Source organism: Gracilinanus agilis, chromosome 4 (assembly GCF_016433145.1).
Source record: "Gracilinanus agilis isolate LMUSP501 chromosome 4, AgileGrace, whole genome shotgun sequence".
NCBI classification, from domain to species: domain Eukaryota; kingdom Metazoa; phylum Chordata; class Mammalia; order Didelphimorphia; family Didelphidae; genus Gracilinanus; species Gracilinanus agilis.
The window spans coordinates 112695485-112722133 of record NC_058133.1 but is presented as its reverse complement, the minus strand read 5'-3'; the positions used below and the strand labels follow the sequence as shown (position 1 = coordinate 112722133).

Genomic DNA, 26649 nt, shown 5'->3' with positions numbered 1-26649 from the left:
AAAAAACTACTCTTTAGTAATGGATAAGCTATTTTATTTCCTGAAAATGTGGTGGGTTTTTTTAAGGCTACTGCAGCCAGCATGGCCCTCCTCATTTGACAGAGGGAAAATAGGAGTCTTAAAAACACAGAGGCTATTTCTGAGGTCTCTCAGTTCACTCCATGTGTGAGTCCATCCACATTATCCATCCTAGGGCCCCCTATAGGAAAGAGGGTATTGCCATCCATGGTGATCCTGAGGAACCTGTCCGGTTCCAAATCACTCCAAACTCTAGGATGATTCTGGGTCATTCAGGGGTTCAAAATTCCATCTCTGAGCAAGGAAAACTTGGTGTTGGCAGCGCTTGGAACATGGAAGCCGCGTGTCCCTGTGCCACTCCCAGAGCGTAGAGAGTAAACAGAGATCGGAGTTTGGCAGAAGCTCCTCATCATTCTTTATTAATTCCTTCCACCCTCCCCCAAACACTTCCCCCTCCCCATTCTCCTAGCCTCCAAGTGAAATATTGCTTTTGCTGCCTGCGTGATTTGATTTCATCTGAGGCTGCTTAATGCCTCTTCTGTCTCTAGCTATGTTTATCTCATTGTTTCCCAGAACAATCAAGAGCTTCCCCTGCCTCTGGCAACTCCATTTTATTCTCTAAGCCTGCTGCCCTGCCCCATTGGCAGTTGGGGTTGAAACAGGGACTGGAAGGCCAGAGCTGGGTCCATATCTGTGCCACTTTTTAAGACCAGTCCTGACCTTCTGAATCATCTGTGGTTATTTGCCTTCCACAGCATCTAGCTATCTTCTTCTTCCTTCGAGCTGAGAAAAGTCTCCCTCCCAAAGATGGAGCCAGGAAGCAAGTGATTATTTTTCTGCTTACTGTCTCATAGTTTCCCTTCTCTCCTCATGGAGGGGGGTAGGGATGGGGGGCGATGAAGAACATTATGGATTGGGTAGTGACGGACATCTTTGTGCCCAGCACATACTAAGACTGCTTTTATCTATTCATCTTTCTATTTAGTATATATTTTTAGCATATGGAATTAGATTGAGGAAGGGGTTTATTTAATAGATAGTGTCTAGCATCAATATGAGAGGGCACTGGGTTTCCCCTCCCAGGAAGACAGGAAACAAAGTAGCTTGCCAATAATTCACTACTTCTTCCATATGTCAATAGATCTGTGATCTCATCAATCTGAGTATTTCTCCATTTATGCCAGTTGCAACCCTTCCATAGCTATCCATCCTAGGCAACTCTTAACCGTGTCATCTTATTACTCCACCAGAGGGTCAACTCAACATGCTGGAGATCTCCCTCTAAATTTCTTGACATTGTCTAAATATCAGCATATGGACTGTCCCTCAGTTAGCTCTCTCCCCTCTCCCTCATTTTACTCTGTAACAGCCCGCGATCTATCTGTGGTTCATACGTTTCTTTGACATCGTTTAGCTTTTTCTCCAGGGTATTTCCTCCTTTGTAATGTGTTTCAACCACATTATAAATAATAGATCACGCAGTACTTTTAGGCTTATAAAGCTCTGTCCTCACAAAAACAGTGAAAAATACAATGCTATCATTCCCATTTTATAGATGAGAACGCTGAAACTCAGACTCCTTGAGTCATTTGCCTGAGATCCCATAGCTCATGTCAGAACTAGGAATTAAACTTGGCTCTTCTGACTCTAAGGCTTGTTGCTGATGCCTAAGGAGAAATAGCCACACACTAACCCCATTCCTATCCCCAACCCTAATCAAAAAGTCACCCTGCTGATAGGAACTGGGTGATTCATTCTGTACTTTGAAGAGCTTTCATCAGGATAGCTTGCTTTTTTCAGCCCAGAGAGTGAAGGGTAGACTCTTTGGGCATTTTTCTCTCCTTCCACTCATAAACAAACAAATATACACATACACACCAGGAGGAAATGCCCTCGTTGGCACTTTCCCTCTTTTTAAAATGTCTTTTGACATCCCTGAGCCTCTCTGATCATGTGTGCTTGTGCCAACCCCACCCTAGCTGAGGACCCCAGGCAGGTCCTTAACATTCAAGGAAATGGATATAATTGTGCCTGGATGGAAATGTCAATCTCCGATATACATCCTTCCTTCCAGTGCCAAAGCCCTGTTGATTGACAGCTCATTTGGGACAAGTGCTGAAAGGTACCTTAGTAGCAAGTCTGGGGGAGGAGAGAGGGATGAGAGGAAGGGAAGATGAATTTGCAAATCTTAGAAGAGGTCTCCTGCCTCTCAGTGGACAAGACCCCAAGGCCTTCATCCCCTCTCCCTCTATCCTTCTGGCTTAGTACAACAGTCAGGAGAAGTTTAAGCTGCCTCCTTCTTTCCCCTCCAATTATCCAGGCATTTAGGGCCAGGCTCCCAGTCATCCTCCAGGGAGCTTCAGCCTGCTGGGTTGTGCCTTTGAACGTTTAGTTAACATTTCCACAGCTCAGAGGTTGGGGAGGAGGAGGAGAGCATCGAAGTTGTTGCTGCTGCTGCTGCTGCTGCTGCTGCTATGTGTGTGTGTGTGTGTGTGTGTGTGTGTGTGTGTGTGTGTGTGTGTGTGTGTGTGTGTGTGTGTTTGCAGGATGGAGGGAAGATGTATTTCTGAGATTGAATTTACCAAAGACTCCAATCTATAAATAATTCGGGTCATGAAGCTGTACAGATATAAACTGAAGCTTGAATCCTCTCTCTCTGTCTCTCTCTCTCTGTCTCTCTCTGTCTCTCTGTCTCTCTGTCTCTCTCTCTCTCTCTCTGTCTCTCTCTGTCTCTCTCTCTGTCTCTCTGTCTCTCTCTCTGTCTCTCTCCTTTCTCTCTGTCTTTCTCTTCTCTCATGAAGCTGTACAGATATAAACTGAAGCTTGAATCCTCTCTCTGTCTCTCTCTCTGTCACTCTCTCTGTCTGTCTCTGTCTGTCTGTCTGTCTCTGTCTCCTTTTTTTTCTGCCCCCCCCCCCAAATGCATAGCTACAGAGATAGAACCTCATTACCTTACTCTCCTGCTTAGGCTGAACCACCCCACAGCTTCCCTACCTCTCCCCACGTTCAGCATGCAAACACATTCACCCAAACAAGCACAGTCCCCTGGGCAAGCACAGGGTTCCAAAGGGAGCACAAAGAGGACAAAAGAATAGCAGAATGCCTTCCAAAGGAAAGGCAAAGATGCTAATGGGACAGCTTGATGCTGAGTCCTTGGTGCTCTGAATTCAGCACTAAGTGCTTAAGCCCTCCAAACACTGAGGCAGTTTTGGGGAGCAGCACTAGCTCGGGAGACAGTTTCAAAGGGCTCAATTTCAAGCCCAGTTCTTTTCCTTGGCCATTATGTCACCTTGAGGGAGTCATTTAGTTCCTACATCCCTCAGTCTATACAGTGGGAAGATAGGAATAAAAATAGCATCTCCTTCAATAGGACAGTTGTGAGGAAGAGTTGAGACTGTTTCAAAGCTTGTGTATATATATATATATATATATATATTCATAGAAACATACATTATGCGGGTATACATTTACATATATGTATATAAGTGCTAATTATTAGTTTAACTGTCAATTTCCTCATCAGTTAGGTGAAAGGTTTGGGGTAGATAAACCCCTAAGGTTTTCTTCTACCTCTAAATCAAATCCTAATTATGCCAGTATTTAGAGAGGCAATAGTAACATAATAGAAAGATCTCTGGACTTAAAGTTGGGATAGACCTGGATGCAAATTATATCTCTGACACTTACTATCTAGGTAAGTCACTTACCCCCTAAGCCTCAATTTCCTTATCTGGAAAATGGGGATAATAATGGTACCTCCCTCCCAGCATTGTTTTGAGAATTAAAAGAGGCAACATGTTTAAAGCATATCTTAAAACAACACAGAGGTAGTTAGGTGGCTCCATGATCTGAGAGTCAGTCCTGGAGATGGGAGGACCTGGATTCAAATCTAGCTTCAGACACTTCCTAATTGTGTGACCCTGGTCAAGTCACTTCATCCTAATTGCCTAGCCCTTGACGCTCTTCTGTCTTAGATTTGATACTAAGACAGAAGGTGATGGTTTTTAATAATGCCTAATGCTTTATACTCTTCATTGTATTTCCATTTGCCTAGAGCTTACTACTGTTCAAAGTTCTTTTGTATCTGGTCTTATTTGATGCTCTCAAGAATGCTGTAAGATAGGCAGGGCAGTTATTATCTCATTTGATAAACAGGGATACTATGCATAAAGAAGTCAAATAACTTGCCCAGAATCCCACAGTGATATCCTATGACTGTAAAAAACCTTTCTTCTCAGAGTCTATGCAAAAGTCTTCCAATTCAGTTTCCTCTCCATGATACAGCCAACCCCAAGACACATTCTCAGAATCCCAGTGCTTGCCGTTGTCCCCCAGCGTGATGCCCAGTGCTTGCTGTTCCCCAGCAGCACCAGGGAAGAAAAAAAGTAATATTAAAGTGTCAAAGCCCAAGTAAGCGCTGCCATAATTTAGGACTAAATAGAAAAAGGAATTGACGCACAAGAAAAAGGAGTTTCAAGGGGCCTGCAGGTAAGCGAGTTAATTGGATATGCTGATTTGAATTGGATGTGCTTGTAAAGAGACTGTCATTAATTTCTGCATAGACATAGCTGTGATTTAAAGGAAAGAGACTAATAGGATTACTATTTCACTCTCATTTCAATGGGGGAACCTCCCACATAGAGGACAGGACGGTAAATCAGCCTTGGATTGCTCTTCTAATGATTTGGCTCCAAGGCCAGTTCCCTGGCAAACTGAATCTTCCTCCCTGCATATTTTACCAAATTGAGGTTTTCCAGCAGAGTTCAGGAAACACACTCATGGCTTCCATCTGTAGAGAGAAGCATCATTGAGGATGGAGTCATGGTTTCAGGCAGTCTACTGAGCCCATTACCTCAACCATTCTTCAATCTTCAGCCTTCTTGACCTCTCTGGAGCTTTTGGCACTGTTTACCACTGTCTAGTGCTCTCTCCTCTCTGGGTTTTCATGTTGCTTCTCTCTCCTTGTTCTCCTACCAGTCTGACCATTCCTCAGTCTTCTTTGAAGGATCATCATCCATGTAATATGCTCTTTGCCTGGATGAACCCCCAGGTCTCCTTAGTTTCTCTTTCCTTTTCTCTATATTTCCTTTTAGTGTTCCTCTATGTGTTTAATTTCATCTACACAAATTGACTCTCAAATTTGAATATCATATTCTTATCTTGTTCCTTATTACCGATCCCAAATTATCAACTGTGTGCTGGACACCTCCATCAGAATGCCCCATACTCAAACTTGACATGATCAAAACAAAATTTATTTTCCTGCTAAAATACGCTCTCTTCCTGACTTCTCAATTTCTGTTGGGGATAAAGCCCCCCTCCTTCCAACCACTTTGATTAGAAACAAAAAAATTGGTCTTGACTCCTTGCTCTCCCTTATTTTCCGTATTCTACTAGTTGCCATGTTCTAGTCATTCTGTCTTTAGAATATCTCTTGTATCTTCTTCATCCTACTTAGATGGCCTAGTTCCACTCTAGCTCAAGCCCTTCTCATCTCTTTCCTGGACTATCATAGCAGCTTCCTAACGGGTCTCCCAGCCTCAAAGAGCTCCACTCTCCAATTCATTCTCCTCTCAATTGCCAAAGTGATATTACTAAAGCACAACTGTGATGCCACTCCCCTGTTTGAGAAGCTACAATGGCTCCCTATAAATAAAATACAACCTTATAAAACCACAACCCCAAAACATATACCCAGATAAACAAGTGAAAATTGCATGCTTTCATCTGCATTCCTACTCCAAAAGTTCTTTCTCTGGAGATGGACAGCATTCTTTGTCATAAGTCCCTCAGATTTGTCCTGGATCATTATATTGCTGAGAGTACCTAAAGTTTATCACATCTGATCATTCCACAATATCACTTTACCATGTATAATGTTTTCCTGGTTCTGCTTATTTCATTCTGCATCAGTCCATGAAGGTCTTTCCAGCGTTTTCTGAAATCATCCTGTTCATCATTCCTTATAGCACAATAGTATTCCATCACCATCATATAACACAATTCACTTCCTAGTTGATGGACATTCCTTCAATTTCCAATTCTTTGCTAACACAAAAAGAGCAGCTACAAATATCTTTGTACAAACGAGTCCTTCCCCACTTTCCAGGCTGGCTTTAGCCTTAAATGTTCTTGCTGCACACATCCACTTGGCAGATTATCTGACTTCCTTCACAGTACAGCTCAGGTACTACCACCAATTTCCTGGATTCTCTTAGCTCTTAGTCCTTTTTCTGAAATTCCTTTGAATTTACCCTGTTTTGTCCATTTTATATATACTTATCATTGCCTATGCTGTTTTCTCCCATTGAAGTGTAAACTCTTTGGGGGCAAATATTACAGTTTTGTCTTTGTATCTACAGAACCCAGAATAGTGTCTGGCACATGATGGGTGCTCAGAATTTCTGGTGAACTAAATTAGCTGTCAGTCTCCTAGAGACATCTATGTAGTAACAAAGAACAACATTTTTTTCGTATCATTAAAATATTTATTTATTTGTTACATTAAAATAACTCCTTCCCTCTTTCTCCTCTCCCATTAGAGAAGACTTCATTTCACACACACACACACATTTGTAAAACTATATTTTACTTATTTCTGTTTATTGTTTCTCTGGAAGTAAAAATATCTTATTCAATACCAACTCTGCCTAATGTAGTATATACAGTAACTGGATCCAAAGCCACAAAAAACCTATGTTCAAATACTGACTTCGGTGCTTGCCAGCTGTGTGACTAAAAGTCAATTGATCTCTCTGAGCATCAGTCAGTTCTCTCATAATATATACTTTATAGAAATATTGTCATCTGTATGAGTGGCTGGAGTCCTTGATATATTAAACTATCTCATCTTAGACTAGGACTTAGCAGGAATCTTGAAAAATCAATTTGGTGTTGTTGTAGTTCAGTTGTTAAGTCATGTCCAGCTCTTTGAGACACCATGGACCATTGCACACCAAGCCTTTCTATCCGCCAGTATCTTCTGAAATCTGTCCAAGCTTGTGTTTGTTGCTTCCATGACACTATCTATCCATCTCATTTCCATCCTTTCTTCTTCTGCCTTCAATCTTTCCCAATATCAGAGTCTTTTCCAATGAGTCCTATCTTTTCATTATGGGGCCAAAGAGTTTAATCTTCAGCTTCAGTATCTGTCCTTCCAGTGAATAGTCTGAATTAATTTCTTTAAGTATTTGATGAATTTGATCTTTTAACTATCCAAGAGCTCAAAAGTCTTCTCCGGAATCACAATTTGAAATCGTCAATTCTGCCATTCAGGCTTTCTTTACAATCCAACTCTCAAAACATGGAGCTATATTTCTTTTTGGGAAAGGCTTCAGAAGCTATCTAATGAACTCTCTCATACTGAGAGGAAAGACTGGTATTCAGGGAATAGCCTATCATCTCTTTACAGAGATGAAAGAGATATGCAGCTATCAGTTATCTAGAACCAATATGCATCATTGCATTGAATTTGTTCTTTTAGTGTTGATATCACATACATTATTGTGGTCATTGTGTGTATTTCTCACCTTTCCTTGTCTTTTTCACCCTGCATCATTCATAGAAGGTTTCCCTTGTTTCTCTGAATTCCTTTGGTGTGTAGTTCCTTAAAGGGCAATAACATTCCATTATAACTATATGACAAAATACTTTTGGCCATTGTCCAATCTTTGGACACACATTTTGTTTACAACCTTTTGCTACTACAAAAAATTCTGCTATGAATATTTGGTAGATATTGGATCTTTCATTCTGTCATTACCTCCTTGGGGTGTATGCCCACTAATGGGATCTCTGGGTTAAAGGATATGTACAGTTTTAATAACTTTCCTCCCATGGTTACAAAATGAATTTTGAAATAGTTGGACCAATTCCCAGGTCCACCAAAAATTTATTAGTGTGTCTGTTTTTTCATGCCTTCTCCAACATTGACATTTTCTGTCTTTTACTATCTTTGCTTATTTGCAGTGATACTTCAGAGTTGTTTTAGTTTGCATTTCTCTTAGCTCTGTAGAATTTTTTCATGTAGTTGTTGATAGTTTGCATTTCTTCTTTTGAAAGCACATTCTTGAATTTCTAAGAAACTCTTCTTCTGAATGTTTTTCTTCATACTCTGAAGTGTTCTTTCCACTGCTTCATAGATGTAATATTTGGTGAAAAAACAAAGGTCCCAGAATTAGGATCCATATGACCTTGGTCAAAGTTCATCTCTCTAAGTATCCATTTCTTCAGTTGGCAAGAGAAGAGTGATCTCTAAAACTCCTTTCTCAGCGAACATATGATTTCAGAAAATTATAATAATAGTTAACATTTATATAGCTTTTACTACCTACCAGGAAGTAAATTTATATGCTTTATAATTTTTATCTCACTTGGTCCTCACAGCAAGCACAGCAAATGAGTGCTATTCATATCCCTATTATACAGATGGGAGATGAAGCAGGCAGAATTTAAGTGACTTTCCCAGAGTCACACAGATAGTAAATGTCTGAGGTCAGATTTGAACTGACATCTTCTTGACTCTAAGTGCAGCACTCTATCTACTGTGGCAGGGAATGACTAGTATTATCTTCCCTAGCATATAAAGAAATATCGGGTTCATAGAGACTGAGTTGCTTAATAATAACAGTAATAACAGGTATTTAGTTAACATTTTGAAAGTCAATGTGTATAGTGGATGGAGGGCTAGTCTTTAGATCATAAAGACTGGAGTCCAAGTCCTAACTCTGACCCACAATGACTGTGTGACCTAGAAAAAGCCACTTGGTCCCTTGGTGCCAATATAAACTTTATTGATGGAGATAGTTTCCAAATCTTGGAGTTTCCTATATTATTGAAAACACAAGTCCAGCACTATACACACATTCTAAATATATCATCTCATTTGAACCTCCCAATCACCTTGTGAAGAAGTTAATATAAATATCATGTCCATTTTCCAGATGAATAAATTATGACTCAGAGAGGTTATTGATTTGCACAAGATCACATAGCTATTAGTTGGTAGAGCTAGTATTCAGACATTCCAGAACTAATGTGTTTTTCACTACACAGATGTCTATGAAGTGTGGCATAAGCAGGGCCCAGACAGAGGGCAAAGTCAAGAAAAGAGTCATGGTATCCCAGATACCAGGTACTATGCCAAGTACTTTACACGTATTATCTTGGGGTAGCTAGGTGGCTCAGTAGATAGAGTGCCAGGCCTGGAATTGGAAAGACCTGGCTTCCAATCTGGCTTCAGACATTTCCTATCTGTGTGACCCTGAGCAAGTTACTTAACTACAATTGCCTAGCCCTTGCCTTCTTGTCTTAAAGGTGTTACTAAGACAGAAAGTAAGGAGATATACATACATATATGTATATATATACATCATTGGACCTCATTTTGAAAAAGTATTTTTGGTCAGGTTGTCTGCTCGGCTTCTAGCCCCTGTCTCAGATGTTTTGGACAACCCAAGGCCAAAGGCTGGGAAGAGTTGCGCAAGCTTGGGGCAAGTGTCATCATGATGGAAGAGGAGAGAGAGAACTTCTTGGCTTGAGCTCACTCTTCCAACCAGTACTCGAACCAGATAACTTGTCAACTTCATTTGGGTTCATTTGGACTGGCTCACCATGATTCCTTTGTTTGTCTGCTGCTTTTAGACATTGAATTATTTTATGCCTCCATCCCCCAAATCTGGCCCAGAAAACTACAAGAGCTCTGCCTTTTGACTCTTCCTTCCAGGGCCTGCCTCTATTGTCCAGATAAAGGCTGTTCTTGCCTGGAGTGGATTAACTCGTGACTCTGACCAGGAATCTCCTGGAAGGGGGCAGGATTGACTCAGCAGTTGCTGGGACTGAGTCACTTGTCTGAGCAAAGCTTAGGGATTGCTAAAGAGGCACACTGTCCTGAGAAAGAGAGGGATAAAATATAAGAAGACTTCTTCCCCTCATGTCCCTTTAGGATCAGGAAAGGAACAAAGGTATATTAGAATAAGGCCTGGAGTCAGGAAAACTTATTTCCTAAGTTCAGGTCTGTTCTCAGACATTTAACATCTGGTATGAACCTGAGTAAATCACTTAACTTCTGTCTGCCTCAGTTTCTTCATCTATAAAAGGAAGATACTGAATTTGATGGCCTCTAAGGTTTCTTGTGGGGCAGCTAGGTGGTATAGATTGCCTAGCCTGGAGTCAGAAGCACTCATCTTCCTGAGTTAAAATCTGGCCTCAGATACTTACTAGCTGTGTGGCCTTGTGTAAGTCACTTAACCTTGTTTGCCACAGTGTCAACATCTGTAAAACGAACTGGAGAAAGAAATGGTGAACCATTTTAGTATCTTTGCCAAGAAAACCCCAAATGGGGTCATGAAGAGTCAGATATGACTGAAAAACAACTAAACAACAAAAATATTGGAATAAACACTGGTTTTTTAAGGCAAGAGCCTTGAGTTTGAATTCCATGTTTGCTGTTTACTATCTCCGTGTTTGCTATTGAAAGAAATGGAGACTTACAACTGACAACTAACAGGGAAGAAACTGAAAACTCAGGGAAACACACAATGAGGCACACAGACCCCACTGGGGAAAAGGGTAACAAATAAAACTAATGATGGGAAAAGAGCTTGGGAAAAATAACAGTAACTGAACTTTCACAACAGCCAGGGATACAGTTAAAATCTCTGTGGGTTCTTGGTGGTTGGGGGAGAGAATGACAAGGAAGTTGAAAACAAAGTTAAGTTTAATGGTTTGGTAAGGATGGGATTGGAGGGAGAGGGGTTTCTAACTTCTAGGGTACCAACTGCCAGAGAATGGTGGCAGTTGAGTTGGCTAATCTTAAGCTACCTAACTGACAGCCAGCAGTGGCTTAGCTGAGTGTGACAGGGACTTTGGGAATCTCACACAACGTCCTCGGTGACTTCCAGGTGCAGTTTAGACTCAGGAACACTTCTGGTCTCAGCAAGAAGGGCTAGGGAGTACAGGACTGCCTGAAGCTGTTCACCAACTGCAGGAAAGCTCCCAACTCTACCTAGATCTTCCTCTTATATCTTGATTTGTAGATCCACCTCCTCTGTGGAGATCCCAAATAGTCCATAGGCTAGTTGAACAGTAGCTTCCAGCTTCGCACCTCTCCTCCAAAGCACGAAACTGTCAACTCAGTCTCTCTGGACAAAACCCCTTTTGAACATTCTGGGCTTAGAATGTTCTCAGCCAGCCAGGTTGAGTTTTACCTACTCATTACTTAAGTCTATCTATAAATTATAAACTACCTATAACACTAATTTACTATCTCCAGGACCAGGGGCAAGTCCTAGTTTCTCCAGGCATCAGTGTCCTCATCTGTAAAGCAAGAGGATTCTACCAGAAGCCCTCTCAGGTCTCTTGAAAGTTCTAAATCCTCTGATGCAATATGGTGACCAATTTCCCCATTTCAAGGAGCAGGAAAACTAAGTCAGGGAACAGCAATGTACAGGTAGAGCCAGCCAAGACCCCTGACACTCAGTCTTCCTCCTTTTAGTTACAATAGGAGGGACTATTTGGCTAAATGTTACAGTGATCAAAGAGCCAGCCACTTACAACCAGCCTTTGTCAGGATTTTTAAGGATAGTAATGGGAGTGGCCTGGAGCTGTCTCTTCCATGAAAGTTCACACCAAGTCTGTTATGCTTGGACACATCCTGTCTGCAGTCAGAGGGCACCTGTATTTGGAGATGGAGGTTGGGATAGAATTCATGCCCAGGAGATGAAAGAAGAGGCCCCAGACTGTGCTAGGGTTCAAGACAAAAAAAGATACAATGCAATACTGTGGAAAGAGCACTGGTTTTGAAATCAGAAGACCTGGGTTCAAATCTCTCTCATCTCTCTGGGGCCTCCGTTTCCTCCAATGTAAAATGAGGGAGATTTGACCAGAGGTTCCACTTCGCTCTAAAACCTATGATTCCAGGATCCAAAAACTAAGGTCCTCCTGACCTCAGTGTGGGAGAGGAAAACAAATGACTTTCCTCCTCCTCCCCACCAAATATTGGAAGGAGGAGGGATTTCAGCTGAAGTTACCAAGGCAACTGCTTTAAACAACAGGTTGGAAGGAGGAGGAGGGAGTCAGGCCTGAAGAAGAAAAGAGGAAGAGAAAGAAAGGGGAAAGTACAGACGTGGAAAGCAGAAAGGAACATTAGCATGGAAGCAGGTTTGCTGTTCTACCTCTGAGATCTGCTATTCTGCCTAGCCTTAAGTCCAAGGCCCTTCAATAAGGCCAGGACAAGAAAGAAAAATAGCATTGTCTGGAATGAATATCCCCCTTCCTTTGGAAGATTAAGCCAGCAGTGGTCACAGGGGAAAGGGGCACAGTGCTGGGGACCACTGGTATCTTTGTCCCTGAAAGTTGCAGGGCCTGGGATCTCACCTCCCCCACCCTGGCCCTGAGCCCACAGCCCACAGCTGTCCTCCAAACGGGCGCCAGCTGTGCCCTTATCATGTTTCTCTGGCAAGTGTGCAAATTCTAGACAGGATAGAGGAATGTGGCCCACAGGACTGATCTCTCTCCCCCAGTCCTGCAATAATCCCAGCCAGAAACTCCACCCGTGTGGCCTCTGTTCATCTTGTCCAACATTGGGGTTGGGGGCTGGTTGGCAGAAGAGGAGGCCAGGATGCTGGCAAAGGGGACAGGTGGATAAAATAGTATCAGTAATGGAATTAGTAATAACCATACCTCAAATTTCAATAACCCTTTAAGATTCAAGAGGCACTTTCCCCACACCAACAGCCCCACACAGTAGATATAAAAGAGAGCCTGATATTAAAATCATACAAGGGAAATACTTCACTTCAGCCTCACTTCAACTATGGCACTGAGGCCAGGATGCCAGGATTATTTGTTTTCCAATTCAGTTCTATTACAGAAGTATTTGTTGAATTCTGTTGTAGGAGTTGAATGGGTCACACAGGAAATAGACACTTTTGACCTCTCCAATTCCCAGAATCTCTCCTTTGAAGGGGACCTCAGACGCCATAGCTTATCCATTCCATGCGTGAACAATCCTCCCTTCCATAGCCTCCTCGCTTGGTGGTTCTCCAGCTTTCATTTGAAAATATCTGAGGAAGGGGTTCCTCAAAACCCTTCTACTGTAGGCACCTCTAATTGTTAGAATGTGTCTTCTTTCATCAAGGCACAATCTGTCTTGTATTTCTCCAGCTTCCACCCATGGCTTCTAAGTTTTGCCCTCTGGAACCAAGCAGAAAGAATCTAAACTCTCTTCTACATGGCAGTTAGTAAATAAACAGCAACAACAATAATATAACTAACATTCATATAGCACTTTCTATGGCTAGGTACTTCACTAATGACTTTATAATTATCATCTTATTTGATCTTTATGTCAACTCTGGGAGATGGGTGCTCATTTTACAGATTAAGAAACTAAGACAGAAAGAAACTGAGTCTTTCTTTAAACCTTTACCTTCTACCTTAGAATCAATACTAAGTATGTTGGTTCCAAGGCAGAAGAGCAGTAAGAGCTAGACAAGTGGGGTTAAGTGACTTGCCCAAGGTCACACAGCTAAGAAGTATCCGAGGCCAGATTGGAACCCAAGACCCCTTGTTTCCATGTCTAGTGCTTTATCCACTGAGTCAGCACTTGCCCTGAGGTTGAGACTTAACCAGATCACATAACTGGTGTGTAGGATCTGAATTTAAGATTTCTTGGCTCTACGTCCTATGCTCTAACCACAGCACCACGTTGGTTTCTCCTAAAAACAAGCATTTCTCAAGTGCTTACTGTTTGATAGAAGCTGGTCTAAGAGACAGAGAAAGACTTGAAAAGAGACAGAAACAGTTCTGCCCTCAGAAAGTATACATTCTAACAAGGGGAAACCACCTCTAAAACAATGTAGCTTCAGATCCTTGAAGAGAGAGCAGTTATGTTCCTCACCCCACCGCCATCTTGACTAAAGTTCCCATTTCCCAGCTAAACATCCCTAGTTCCCTCATCTGACAAGATTTCCAGGCCTTTCACCATCCTGGTCCCTCTCCAGCTTCCCTTCCTAAATGTGAGCACAGTACAAGGGCCTTTCACAGTATCCTGGGGGTGATGGGACTTAACCTCTTTGTAGCGAGACAATACATAATACTGTACCAAATGGAATATAATGAAGTATCCATAATTGTTACAGGCAACAGTATAGGTAAGGAGAGTAAGTGGTAAGGGTGGGCTGGCGTCATTGGAGAGGGCTTCCAGGATGAGTGGGGGTTTGAGCTGCACCTCAAAAGATAATTGGGGACATGCACTGGTGAAGAAGAAAGGGAGGGTGTTCTAGGTTCCTGTGCTAGCACTTTCTGTTAGTGTTTTGTTGTTTGTGTTGTTTTCAGTCATATCTCATTCCTTATGCTCCAGCTCATTTTACAGATGAGAAAACTGAGGCAAAGAGGTTAAATGACATGCCCAGAGTTGCTGAGCTAGTATGTATCTGAGATCAGATTTGAATTCAGGTCTGCCTGACTCCAGGCATTTTCCCTCTGTGATTCCCTCCAATTTATTCTATATATTTCTTCTTAGTATGTAGTTGCTGTCATGTTGTCTCCTCCATTTCATGATGATCTTCTTGAGAATGGGGACTGTCTTTTGCTTCTTGTATCCCCAGTGCTTGGCACAGTTCCTGGATTCCAATAAACACTTAATAAATGCTTGCTCCCTTTCTCCTTCTTACTTTATAGACCTCCCACACTGGGAATCTGAACTTCTACCTAGCTACGTAGGTCCCTGCTGCAAAACCGATTCATTCATTCCTTCATTCACCAAGCACTTATTCCGCTCCTACCCTTCTCGATTCCAATGGCTTTCCCCTTTCATCACTTCCTATTTATCCCATATTTCCCTTGCTTTGTATATATTTGTTTCAATGTTGACTCTCTCATCAAATTAGAAGCTCCTTGAGGGTAGAGACTGTCTTTTGCCTCTTTTTGTATGCCCAGTGCTTGTCAGTGCCTGGCACATTATAGGTATTTAATAAATGTTTATTTCTAAATAAATGTTTATTGATTGATTACTATGGACTAGGGCAGTGATGGTGAATCTTTTAGAGATAGAGTGCCAGGCCCCACCTCCACTCCATCCCTAGACGGAGTTCTATGCCTGTCCCCCCCCATCCAGAGACCATGTGCTGTGCCCCCCCCCCCTTCCACTGAGTGCTGGGCATGCCCCATACTGCCCTTATCCCACACGGGAGGGATGAAGTGTTCCCATTGGGCTGCTGGGCAGAGTGGCAGGGGATGTGAAAAAAATGTCATCAGGTGTGGTGGAGAGGGAGAGGGGAGCAGCTCCACCCCAGTCCTCTGCCTTTCTAGTAATGAACTCTGGGGAGTGGGGTGGGGAGGGAGGATGGCCACATGCCCACAAAGAGTATTCTGTGTGCTATCTTTGGTACCTGTGCCATAGGTTTGCCATCACTGGGCTAGACACTGGGCTAGATGCTTTGAATGCAAAGAAAAAAAGGAAAGAAATTCCTTACCCTCCAGGAATTTACTTTCTACCATGAAGTACACATGTATGTATAAGTATATACTTCAGACTATAAGCACAAGGGAATTGGGAATGAGGGTAGGAGGATTAGCAGCTAGTAGGGATCAGGAAAAGTCTCCTGCAGAAGACGGTCTAGGAACTGAGCTTTGACAGAAGCTAAGGATTCTCTATGGTGAAGGTGGAGACAGGGCAAGGCTGACCAAAGGCAACGAAATAGAAATTGAAATATCATGTATGGGGAAGAGCAAGTAGGCCAGTTTAACTGGAAAGTAGAATGTGTGAATATAGAATGTGTTAGGGGCAGCTAAGTGGCCCAGTGAATAGAGCACTGGGTTCAAAATTAGGAAGACCCTCTTCATGAGTTCAAATCCAGCTTCAGAGACTCACTAGCTGTATAACCCTAGGCTAGTCACATAACCCCTTTTGCCTCAGTTTCCTCATCTGTAAAATGAGCTGGAGAAGGAACTGGCAAACCACTACAATGTCTTTGCCAAGAAAACCCCAAAAGGGGTCATAAAGAATCAGACACCACTGAAATGACTGAACAACAAGAATGTATGAAGGGGAATAATATGCAGAAAGCCTAGAAAGGTCTTCTAGAGGCAGACTGGAAGGTGGCTGCCCCAGGCAGTCAGTCAGCCACCTGTCCTTATGGGCTGTCTTCTTGTCAAAACCTGCTTTCATTTCTTCCCTCTCAGCTCTCTGTCTATTCTTCAGAGCTTTTCATCCAGGGTTCAGAATTGAAAGTATCTGATAAACTAAGGAGCTACTGACTAATAATGGATGAACATCTCTCCAGGCTATTTGTATTTTTCAAGGGTCAGTGCCTTTATCTGAAGGAATGAATATCTAATGCTGGAATTTCAAGCATTGGTGGCAGGCCAGAGTGGGTGAGCTGAATTTGGACCTTCTCAGACCCCCTTAAATCAAACTGCCTAAATGACCACCTACATGTAAGCCTGCCTCTCTCTCTCTCTCTCTCTCTCTCTCTCTCTCTCTCTCTCTCTCTCTCTTTCTCTCTCTCCCATTGGGTTCCAGGAGCTGGCCTCATTTCCCTTCCAAATATAGAAACACCCCCTGAATGTCACCATCTTGCAGCCAACATGCCCAGGCAGGCATAAATATATGCATGTGTGCATGCTGGCTAGCTCAGAGCTGGCAGGAGCACACAAACACACTTATATGGTTAGAGGGATCAGATGTCAAAGGCCAGCAAAGGCAGGCTTGTTGAAAACAGAACCACTCTGGTGAAACCTGGGCCAGTCCACGCTTAGTGACACTGGCATCAGTTAAGAGATGTACTGAAAGGCTTACAAAGCATGCACTTTACATACATGATTTCATTTGATCCTCCCAACAATCCTGTGAGGTAGGTGCTATTATTATCCCCATTTTATAGATGAGGAAACTGGGGCCGAAAGCATTTATCTCTCCCCACCCCCTTGTAGCTGGGGAATATTCTAGCCTTCCTGTGTAATCAGAGGAATTGTCAGCTCCCTCGTTTTTTTATTTACATATTTTTAAACCTTTACTTTCTGTCCTAGTAACTCTAAGACAGAAGGGCAAGGGATAGGCAAACATGGTTAAATGACTTGCCTAGGATCACACAGCTGGGAAATATCTGAGGTCAGATTTGAATCCACATCTTCCCAACTCCAGGCCCAGTGCTCTGTCCACTGTGTCACCTACCTTCTCCCTACTCGTTTTTTTTTTTTTAATTCAAAGATATTTTATTTCCCCAATTACAGGTAATAATAATTTCCAACCTTGGTTTTCCAAACTTATAAGATCTAAACCATCTCCCTCCTTCCCTTCCCTCCCCCCACTCAAAGATGGAAAGCCATACATGTATTATCATGCAAAGCATGCTTCCATATTGGTCATTGTGGTAAGAACACACACAAAACCAAAACCCCAAAATAAAACTGCAAATAAACAGATGTAGAAGATGGTTTGTTTCTTTCTCTGGAGGTAGATAGCATTCTTTGTCAAAAGTCTTTCAGAATTGCCTGCGATCATTATTTTACTGAGAATAGCTAAGTCTTTCATAGATGATCATCGTCCAATATTGCTGTTCTGTTCTCCTGGTTCTGCATCAGTTCATGTAGGTCTTTCCAGATTTTTCTGGAACCATCCCTGTTTACCCATTTCTTGTGCCTACTCATTTAAAAAAAATTTTTTAACCTTTACCTTTCATCAGTGCTGTGTATTGGTTCTAAGGCAGAAAAGAGGTAAGGGATAGACAGTGGGGGTAAAGTGACTTGTCTAGGGTCACACAGCTAGCATGTATCTGAGGGCAGATTTGAACCCAGGACCTCTCATCTTTAGTTCTGGCTCTTCATCTACTGAGCCATTGACTCATTTTTAAAATAAGAAAACTGAGGCCTAGAGGAAAGTAGCCTCCACAAATTCATACAACTTATAAGTAGAAGAACTAGTATTTGAACCCTAATCCTTTGAGTCTAGGCATAATGCTTTTCCCCTGTATCTAGGAGTACTTATTGTTTCATCATCTTATGGTTCAGGTGGTAATGCAATACTCAAGGAGAGCTGACCTCAGACACTTCCTAGTTGTATGAACTTAGGCAAGTCACTTAACCCTGATTATTTAGCTATTGAGACTCTTCTGTCTTGGAACTAATTCTAAAACAATTTTGTATCTTAGAATTAATTCTAAGACAGGAAGGGTTTAAAAAAATTTCAGGGAGACCATTGAATAATTCCAGAGGAAGTTAGGAGTAAATTCAGTTCAACTCAATTCAATTCATCAAAGATTTGTTTAGGTCTAACAGATGCAAGATGCTTGGAGATACAAAGATGAAACCAACTCATGCCTGAAGTCACGGAGCGTAAAGTCTAATAGGGGGAATTGCTAGACACAAGTAAAAGTAAAACAAAATGGGTCTCATGAGAAGCTCAAACAAATTGCTATGGGAAAAGGCTTTATGGAGATGCTGAAGGACACCTTTGATTCTCTTCCAGATCCGTGCAGATGGTCCTCCCCATGGAGGGGTTCAATATGAAATGGTCTCCATTCTCAAAGATGGCAGCCCCATTCTCCGGGACATGGCCTTCTCCATTGACCAGCGTTACTTATATGTCATGTCCGAGAGACAGGTGAGTGCTGACATCCCAAAGCAACCTAGAAGTGACAACGGGAGCCCCTGTACAGAAACTGGTTTGTTCACTGAGATGTTTGTGCTTTGTCACTTGGAGATGCAGAGAGAAGTCAGAGCCGAGATCACCTGGGTTTCAATCATCATAACAATCGCTCATATTTCTATAGCACTTTAAGGTTAATGATGCACCTCTTACAGCAGCCCTGTGAGGTGGGAAGTATGTGGGGAGGAACCTATGATGTCATCAGCATGAGGCACTCCTGATACAAAAATCCTCCCCCCCTGGTGGAGATCAGCAAGTAACTTATACTATTAGAGAATTACCTGGGGCACAGAGACAGATGTTAGCTGGCTTGGCGGTGGCCACATAGTTAATATGTTTGGGAGACAGAGCTTGGACCCAGGTCTTCTTGACTCCAAAGCTGGTTCTATAGCCAATGTGCTGGGCTTCCTCTATTAGTATCCCCATTTTATGGATGATGAGGTGGAGGTTCAGACGAGAGAACTAACTGATTCACACTCACATGGCTTCTTCGTAGATTCTGAGACGGAAAGCCAAGTCCTCTGTCTACAGGGCTGGGGCTCTGTTCCCTCTACTGCCTGCCTCTTTTCTCCTGTTCACTTTTGGACTTTCAAGGGGAATTAGAGAGAGACATTTGGGGGCCAGCTACTTCCTGGATGACTGCTACCCCTGCCACAGCTCCGTGTCTGCGAATATGATAAACTGCCCCACAAGAACAGGCCAGACTGCACAGAGCATCTTGGTGTGATTAGGAGGTAGATTTATGGCTTGTGGGCCAGCAGAGTCGGCTGCTCTAGGGAGCCAACAAGGTGTAAATAATCCAGGCCTTGGTGCTCCGACCAATCTTAGAAGGGACCAACCCAAGCGAGGAATCAGATGGGAGAGAAGAAATCTACATCTTAGCTCACACTTGCATAGGCCAGATGAAACCCAGCCAGCTGTGAGAGGGTGAGGTCATGCCTGGGAGAGGGGGAGCCTGGGCTCACACACCCTGCTCTATGGCTTCAAGTAAGCCTCTTGGTGTTATATTTGTACTTAGGATCGTAGCTCGAATAACATCTAGCACTTGTACGGTGTTTTAAGCTTTGGAAATGGCTTTGCAGTACTGTCTTATTTTGTTTTCAATAACCTAGGGACGATGGTGCTATTATTATCCTTATTTTATTGAGGCAGACAGAAGTTAGTGACTTGCCTAGGCTCATACGGTTAGTAAATGTTTGAGTCTATATTTGGACTCATCTTCCTGATTCTAATTCCAGCACTACCTAGCTTCCTGAAACTAGTTTTAGAATTAAAGCTAGAGGGGGCAACTAGGAGGCTCAGTGGATTGAGAGCCAGGCCCAGAGACAGGAGGATGTAGCCTCAGACACTTCCTAGCTGTGTGACCCTGGGCAAGTCACTTGACCCCCATTGTCTAGCCCTTACCACTCTTCTGCCTTGGAACCAATACACAGTATTGATTCCAAGATGGAAAGTAAGGGTTATAAAAAATTAAATTTTTTAAAAAATTTTTAAAAAAGAACTAAAGCTAGAAATAATTTCAAAGTCCACCTGGTCCAATCTCCTCATCTTATAGATGAGGACAATGAGGCTAAAGAGGTTACATGGTTACTACAGGTATGATTTCAATATAAGTTCTCTGACTCCAGAATCAATGCTCTTTTTATTGTATTATGTCATCCACAAATATGTGCCTCAGTTTCCCAAATTTCCTTCTGAAGCATTCACATTCCAGTTAGTTGATAAGGACTGGAATGTGCTAGTTCTGATCTTCTATAACCAGGGAGAATCCAGATACAGGAAAAACTTTTGGCTGTTCCTATCCAAATATAGAAAAAAGGGGGCAGCTGAGTAGCTCAGTGGATTGAGAGCCAGGCCTAGAGATGGGAGGTGCTAGGTTCAAATCTGGCCTCAAACACTTCCCAGCTATGTGACCCTGGACAAGTCACTTAACCTCCATTGCCTAGTCCTTATCACTCTTCTGCCTTAGAACCAAAACACAGTATTGATTCCAAAACAGAAGGTAAGAGTTTTTAAAACAAAAACAAAATCAAATATAGAAAAAAAGTTTGGAGGAGCAGAAGGGGAAAAGAGCTGGCTATATAGCTTTTTTCCAAAATCATCTGTGACTGATGGTGGGGAGGAGGGGGGGGAATTTTTTTAATTACATAATATTAACTTAAGAAAATAAACGGTAAAGGGACAAAATTCTGTCTTTCATTTAACCAGCATTATTGGGCAATGCCATTTCCCAGCACTGTAATAGGTACTTTTTTGGCATGAGGTTGTTCAGTCATTTTTCAGTCATATCCAGCTCTTCATGGCCCCATTTGGAGTATCTTTGAGCAAAGCTATACTGGAGTGGTTTGCCATTGTCTTTTCCAGCTCATTTTATAGATGAGGAAACTGAAGCAAGTGGGGTTAAATGACTTTCCCAGGGTCACTCAGCTAATAAGAGTGTGAAGCCAAATTTAAACTCAGAAAGATGAGTTTCTCTGACTTCAAGTCCAGCACTTTATCCACTGGGCCATCTAGCTGCCCAGTAGGTTCTGTGGAAAGGAAGAGAAGGAGAAAATGCAGACATGACCATTTGAGTAGGGCCACGGGGTTTTAGAAGGGACTTAGGAGATCTTCCCTGTTATCTAGCCCAAACTCCCCATTTCAGACAGAAGGAAACTGAAGCCCAGGGAAGTCAGGTTACTCGCTGCTGATTCCAGAACTGCTTAAACAGAGAGCCTTGAATGAGAACAGAGCCCTCCCAGCTCTCAGCCCAGTGTGTTTCCCTCTATACCTTGTTCTTCCGTGCAAGGAGACTTGGGATTGAATTCCTGTCTCTGAATCTAGGAACCCTGACAAGATAGCAGAAGATGCCAGCAAAGGGGCATGGGTGATCTCTTAGCTGACTCTCCCAAACTGGCTGTGCAAAGGTTTCTGCTCTCCATCTCCATCTTATCCGCCCTTCGCTAGCCTGTTAGAATGTCCCCAGCTCTCCCACACGCCAGGGAAAAAGGATCCAAGTCAAGTGTAAATTGATGGGTGAGAAGGAGCAAGGGAGACCTAGCAGGTGGTATAATACGTTCAGATGAACAGAGATGGAATCCTAACTTAAACATTGCTTAAGACACAGCCCATGCCATATGTGGAACACATGCAAACAGCGTGAAGATCCACTTAAGTCTTGCCATTCCTTTGATCACTTTCATATGTCCCTTTCTCAGGGGCAGAACCAGTGTCAGGTGGACCATGGCCCTGCAGATTCAAGTCTGCCACACTTTATATTCTGAATTTAGAATCAAAGTTGATTTTTCATGGAAATGGATCATATTTATGGCATAATTTTAAGACCACTGAGAAGATCAACCTAACCCCCCAAATCTCACCTCTGGACCTTTGGGGCAGCTAAGTGCGGCAGAGGATAGAGTTCCTAGGCCTGGAGTCAGGAAGGTGACTCTTTCTGAGTTTGAATCCACACTTAGATACTTATTGGCTGTGGGATCCCGGGCAACTCACTCATCCCTTTTAGCCTCAGTTTCCTCATCTGTAAAAATGTGCTGGAGAAGGAAATGCCAAAACTACTCCAGCATCTTAGCCAGAAAACTCCAAATGGAGTCACAAAGGGTCCAACATGACTGAAAAATGACTGAATGGACCTTTTCAATGCCTTCTGTACCCAAAACTGATGAGGAGTTCCTTTTGGTTTGCTTTATTCTAGTTATTTTTAAAATACAAATATCCTTGTAAATGGTAAGATGGTAAAATATACATATATCCATCCCTTAATTTCATAGGATCTTAAATTTAGAATTAAAAGGAGTCTTAGAGGGCATCACGTCCAACTACCATATTACAGACAAGGAAACTGAGGCCAGAAGAGAGAAAGTGACTTGTCCAAGGTCACACAGGTATTAAGTAGTAAAGCCAGGATTCAAAGTCAGGTTCTCAGATTCCAAATCCATTGCCCTTTCCTCTGTGCTATTTAACAAACATATTAAGCACTTTACTACATGAAAAATGTTATATTAGGGTTTGAGTAAACAAAGACTTAAAAGGAAAATTAACCCTTAGCTTCTGTCTTAGTATCAATTCTAAGACAGAAGAAGGGCAAGGGCTAAGCAAATGGGATTAAGTGACTTGTCCAGGGTCACACAGCTAGGAAGTGTACTTTAATCCATGTACTCTGTGCTCTACACACAATGTCACCTAGCTGCCCCTTGCTATTTATTAGCTGTATATTTTAGGAAGATCACTTGTGCTTTCTGGTGTTCATATTTCTCATGTTTAAAAAAACCTCAGATTCTTCACTTAAGTCTATAACTTAGTTGTTTTCTAAGGCAATTATTTGACATAATGGCTATAACTACAGGAAGATCTAGGTTCAAATCCCACCTCAGACACTGCTAGCTATGTGACATGGTGGATGTATCTACAAGAAGACCTATGCTCAAATCTCACCTAAGATCCTTGCTTAGCTATGTGACCCTCTGGGCCTCAGTTTACTCCTCTGTAAAAGAGGAAAACAATAGCAAAGCTGTGGTGAGAATCAAATGAGATAATGTTTTCAAAGTGTATCATAAACAGTAAAATGTTATGTAAATGTGAGATAATATTATTAATAAAGACCCTTCCAGGTCAAAATTATTTTTTTGGCATGGCAGAAAAAACTCTAGACCTGAAATTCAGTGAGATCTGTGTTCAAATCCTGACTCTAATGCATCTCAAATGTGTGACTCTGGGAATTTATCCTCTCTGGGTCTTTCCTGTTGGGTAAAATCTGAATGATGTTAATGCTGTACTACCTAGCTCACAGGGATGTTGTAATCTTAAAGTGCCATGTAGCTAACTGTAAACTATTATAATCCTCTGCAATGCTTGTGGGCAGATAGGAAACCCATCCCACTGGGGGGTCAGAGGGCCCACATGTTTATAAGGATTACTAATTCAGCTTGTTGTGAAGGAAGATGGTGTGATAAGAACGAGTCGATGTAATTTCCCAGCCACCAGCCTGCGGATGCCACCGGTTGTGGGGGGCAGATGGTGACCGGAGGCCCAGCTTGTGATTTGTGGCTTTCCTGTGAGATTGACGAGGCCCTCCTGGTGATCTCGAAGCGGTTCTGAACTAAAGGGAGATCCAAGACTAGCAGGAGTGCTCATACGGAGCTGTGCCCTAGAATCCAGCTCTCCTTGGATAGAGGCTGAGTACATGGTTGGAGAAACTACAGATACTTAAAAGCACAGAGAATAACAGAATATAGTATCCCATCTCCTCATCTCCTTGACCTTCTTTCCCCCAAAAAAATAAATAAATAAAACTGAGCAGCAAAAAATGAAAAGGTGAGACAGAAGGGGGGAAAATGAGATTCCTAGAGTGACTAAAATAACCGTAGAAATGATCGTTGGCCCACTGGTTCACAACCTAAATATGGCAGCTCTTAGGTCCAAAGATAATTCTGTCTCTTCTCTCTCTTTTTTTCTATTTGGTTTTCATGAGAATAAGTCTGGCTGAGATCAGGAAAGGTAACCTTATGTTGTGGCTCAGCCTTTCTTAGCCCTGACATGTGGGGAAACAAGAAAATAATAATTCACATGTATATAGCATTTTAAAGTTCTATAAAACACTTTATTCACAACAGGTCTGTGAGGGCAGGCATTGAAAGAAGAATTACTAGGGCAACGAGGTGGCACAGTGGATAGAGTGCCAGGCCTGGAGTCAGGAGATCCTGGATTCAAATCTGGCTTCAGACACGTCCTAGCTCTATGATCCTGCAAAAGTCATTTAACGCTGTTCGCCTAGGTCTTTCCCTTTTGCCCTAGTCTTGTTATTAGAACAGAAAATAAGAGTTTAAAAATGTTTTCTTTTTGAAAGAAAGAAAAATTATCCATACCTTATAGACAAGTAACCTGATGCTTAAAAGGGCAAGTCACTTGTCTTGCTCAAGATCCCACAACCAATAAATGTTGCAGCCAGAATTCAAACCCAGAACTCTTTCTGACTTGAAGCTCAACACTCTTTACTATGTCCTACTATCAAGGATTACTCTGTGAGTTATGAAGCCCTAGAATATAGAGAATGTAAACTTCTTGAGGGCAAGGATTTTATTTGTTTCGACTTTTGTCCTAGGCACATGGCAGTATCTCGTACCTAGTACGCACTTAATAAATAATTGCCAACTTGGATGCATTAGAAGGTATGAAACCTTTTGCCCCTAAACATTTTTCTCATTTAATTTATTTGTTAATTAATTTATTATAAATCCTTACCGTCTATCTTTGAATGAATACTAAGTACTGGTTCCAAGACAAAAGAGTGGCAAGGGCTAGGCAATCAGAGTTAAGTGAAGTTAAGCCCAGGATCACACAGCTAGGAATTGTTTGAGGTCAGATTTGAACCCAGATCTTCTCAATTCCATTGCTGTGCCCTAAAAATCAGATTGGGTTTATCTTTTTTTTTTTTTAATAACTCTTACCTTTTGTGTTAGTAATTCTTTTTTTTTAACCCTTACCTTCCATCTTAGAATCAATACTGTATATTGGTTCCAAGGCAAAAGAGTGGTAAGGGCCAGGTAATGGGGGGTAAGTGACTTGCCCAGGGTCACCCAGCTAGGAAGTGCCTATGGTCAGACTTGACCCCAGGATCTCCTGTCTCTAGGCCTGGCTTTCAACCCACTGAGCCACCTCTCTGCCCCCTCGTTAGCTCTTTCTTATCTTGGGCATTGAAGAGTGAGAATGCAATAACAGTTGCAATAAGAGACCTTGACCATGACAGAAATCTAGGCATTAAACCACAGAACCTTCTGTAGAGACATGGGAGGTGGGGGTAGAGAGGGGCACCTGTGCCAGGGGATCTTTAATCCAGTGAGAGGAAGTTCCAAGGGGGATTTTCAGTAGAGTGCCTAACCCCGGCACCTGAAGAGCTGTAAATCTTGTAGAAACAGGTGCCCAACTGATTTAACAAGGGGTCGAGATCAGGGATGGGAGCCAAAAACAGCTCAAGAGGCCCATCTGTCTGAGGCTGAGAGGTTGTGAGTACAGAGAACATCCCCAGAAAGCTGAGGCCTCTCCAGGAAAACAGATAAAAAAATACAAGGCAGCCTTGGCTAGCAGTTTCCTTGGAAATATCTGTTTTGGGGTATATGTGGAGTTATTAGGTGAAAGAGAAGGGGTAACATGACAGAGAAAGAGTGTTGATGATCCGAAGCCAAGAGCCCTGGGCTCTCTTAACTGACTATGACCTCGGTCAAACTATTTAAAATTTCTGGGCTTCAGTTTTCTCACCTGCAAAAGCATCCTTCACATCAAGGAGAGACTTACGAACCTTATGGTTTGTTTGTTTTTTTAAAGCAATAATAAAGTACCTTTAATTAAGGCAAGGAGATTATATTCCTGAGCCTCCACACAGCACCCAGGGTGTAGGAAATTCCTTATACTTAAATCTGATAACATTGCTCTTCTCAAGCTGGGTGTCTCTAGAGATGGGAGGTCCTGGGTTCAAATTTGGTCTCAGATACTTCCTAGCTGAGTGACCCTGGGCAAGTCACTTAACCCCCATTGCCTACTGCTCTTCTGCCTTAGAAACAATACACAGTACTGATTCTAAGATGGAAGGTAAGGGTTTAAAAAAAAAGCTTCAATGGTTCCTTATTAACTTCTGAGTTAAGTTCAAACTCTGTAGATTGAAATTCAAAGATCTCTACCATCCAGTATCCTCTTCCCCCATTTTCCAGCCTTCACTCAAAATATTCTTCTCTATGGACTTTATGCATTAGCCAAGGTTAACTATTTTCTCTGCCCCAAAAATGCCTCCTTCATTTTATGACCCCTCTGTCTTCATTCATTCTGTTCCCTATGCCAGGAGTGCTTTCCCTTCCTTTTCACCCTCACTTGTTAAATCTCTTTCTTTCCTTCTTTCTTTTTCTTTCTTTCTTTCTTTCTTTCTTTCTTTCTTTCTTTCTTTCTTTCTTTCTTTCTTTCTTTCTTTCTTTCTTTCTTTCTTTCTTTCTTTCTTT

General features: G+C 42.2%; 1 protein-coding gene across 1 annotated transcript in view; it reads left to right on the top strand.

Annotated features, from left to right (window-relative positions):
* The window catches only part of PLXNA2 (plexin A2), a 372723-nt gene that overhangs the window by 161039 nt on the left and 185035 nt on the right, over positions 1 to 26649 (top strand). Inside the window, exon 4 of the mRNA XM_044674946.1 lies at positions 18488 to 18622. Within this exon, the coding sequence (XP_044530881.1) occupies positions 18488 to 18622 (135 nt within the window). The remainder of the gene's footprint in view (positions 1 to 18487; positions 18623 to 26649) is intronic.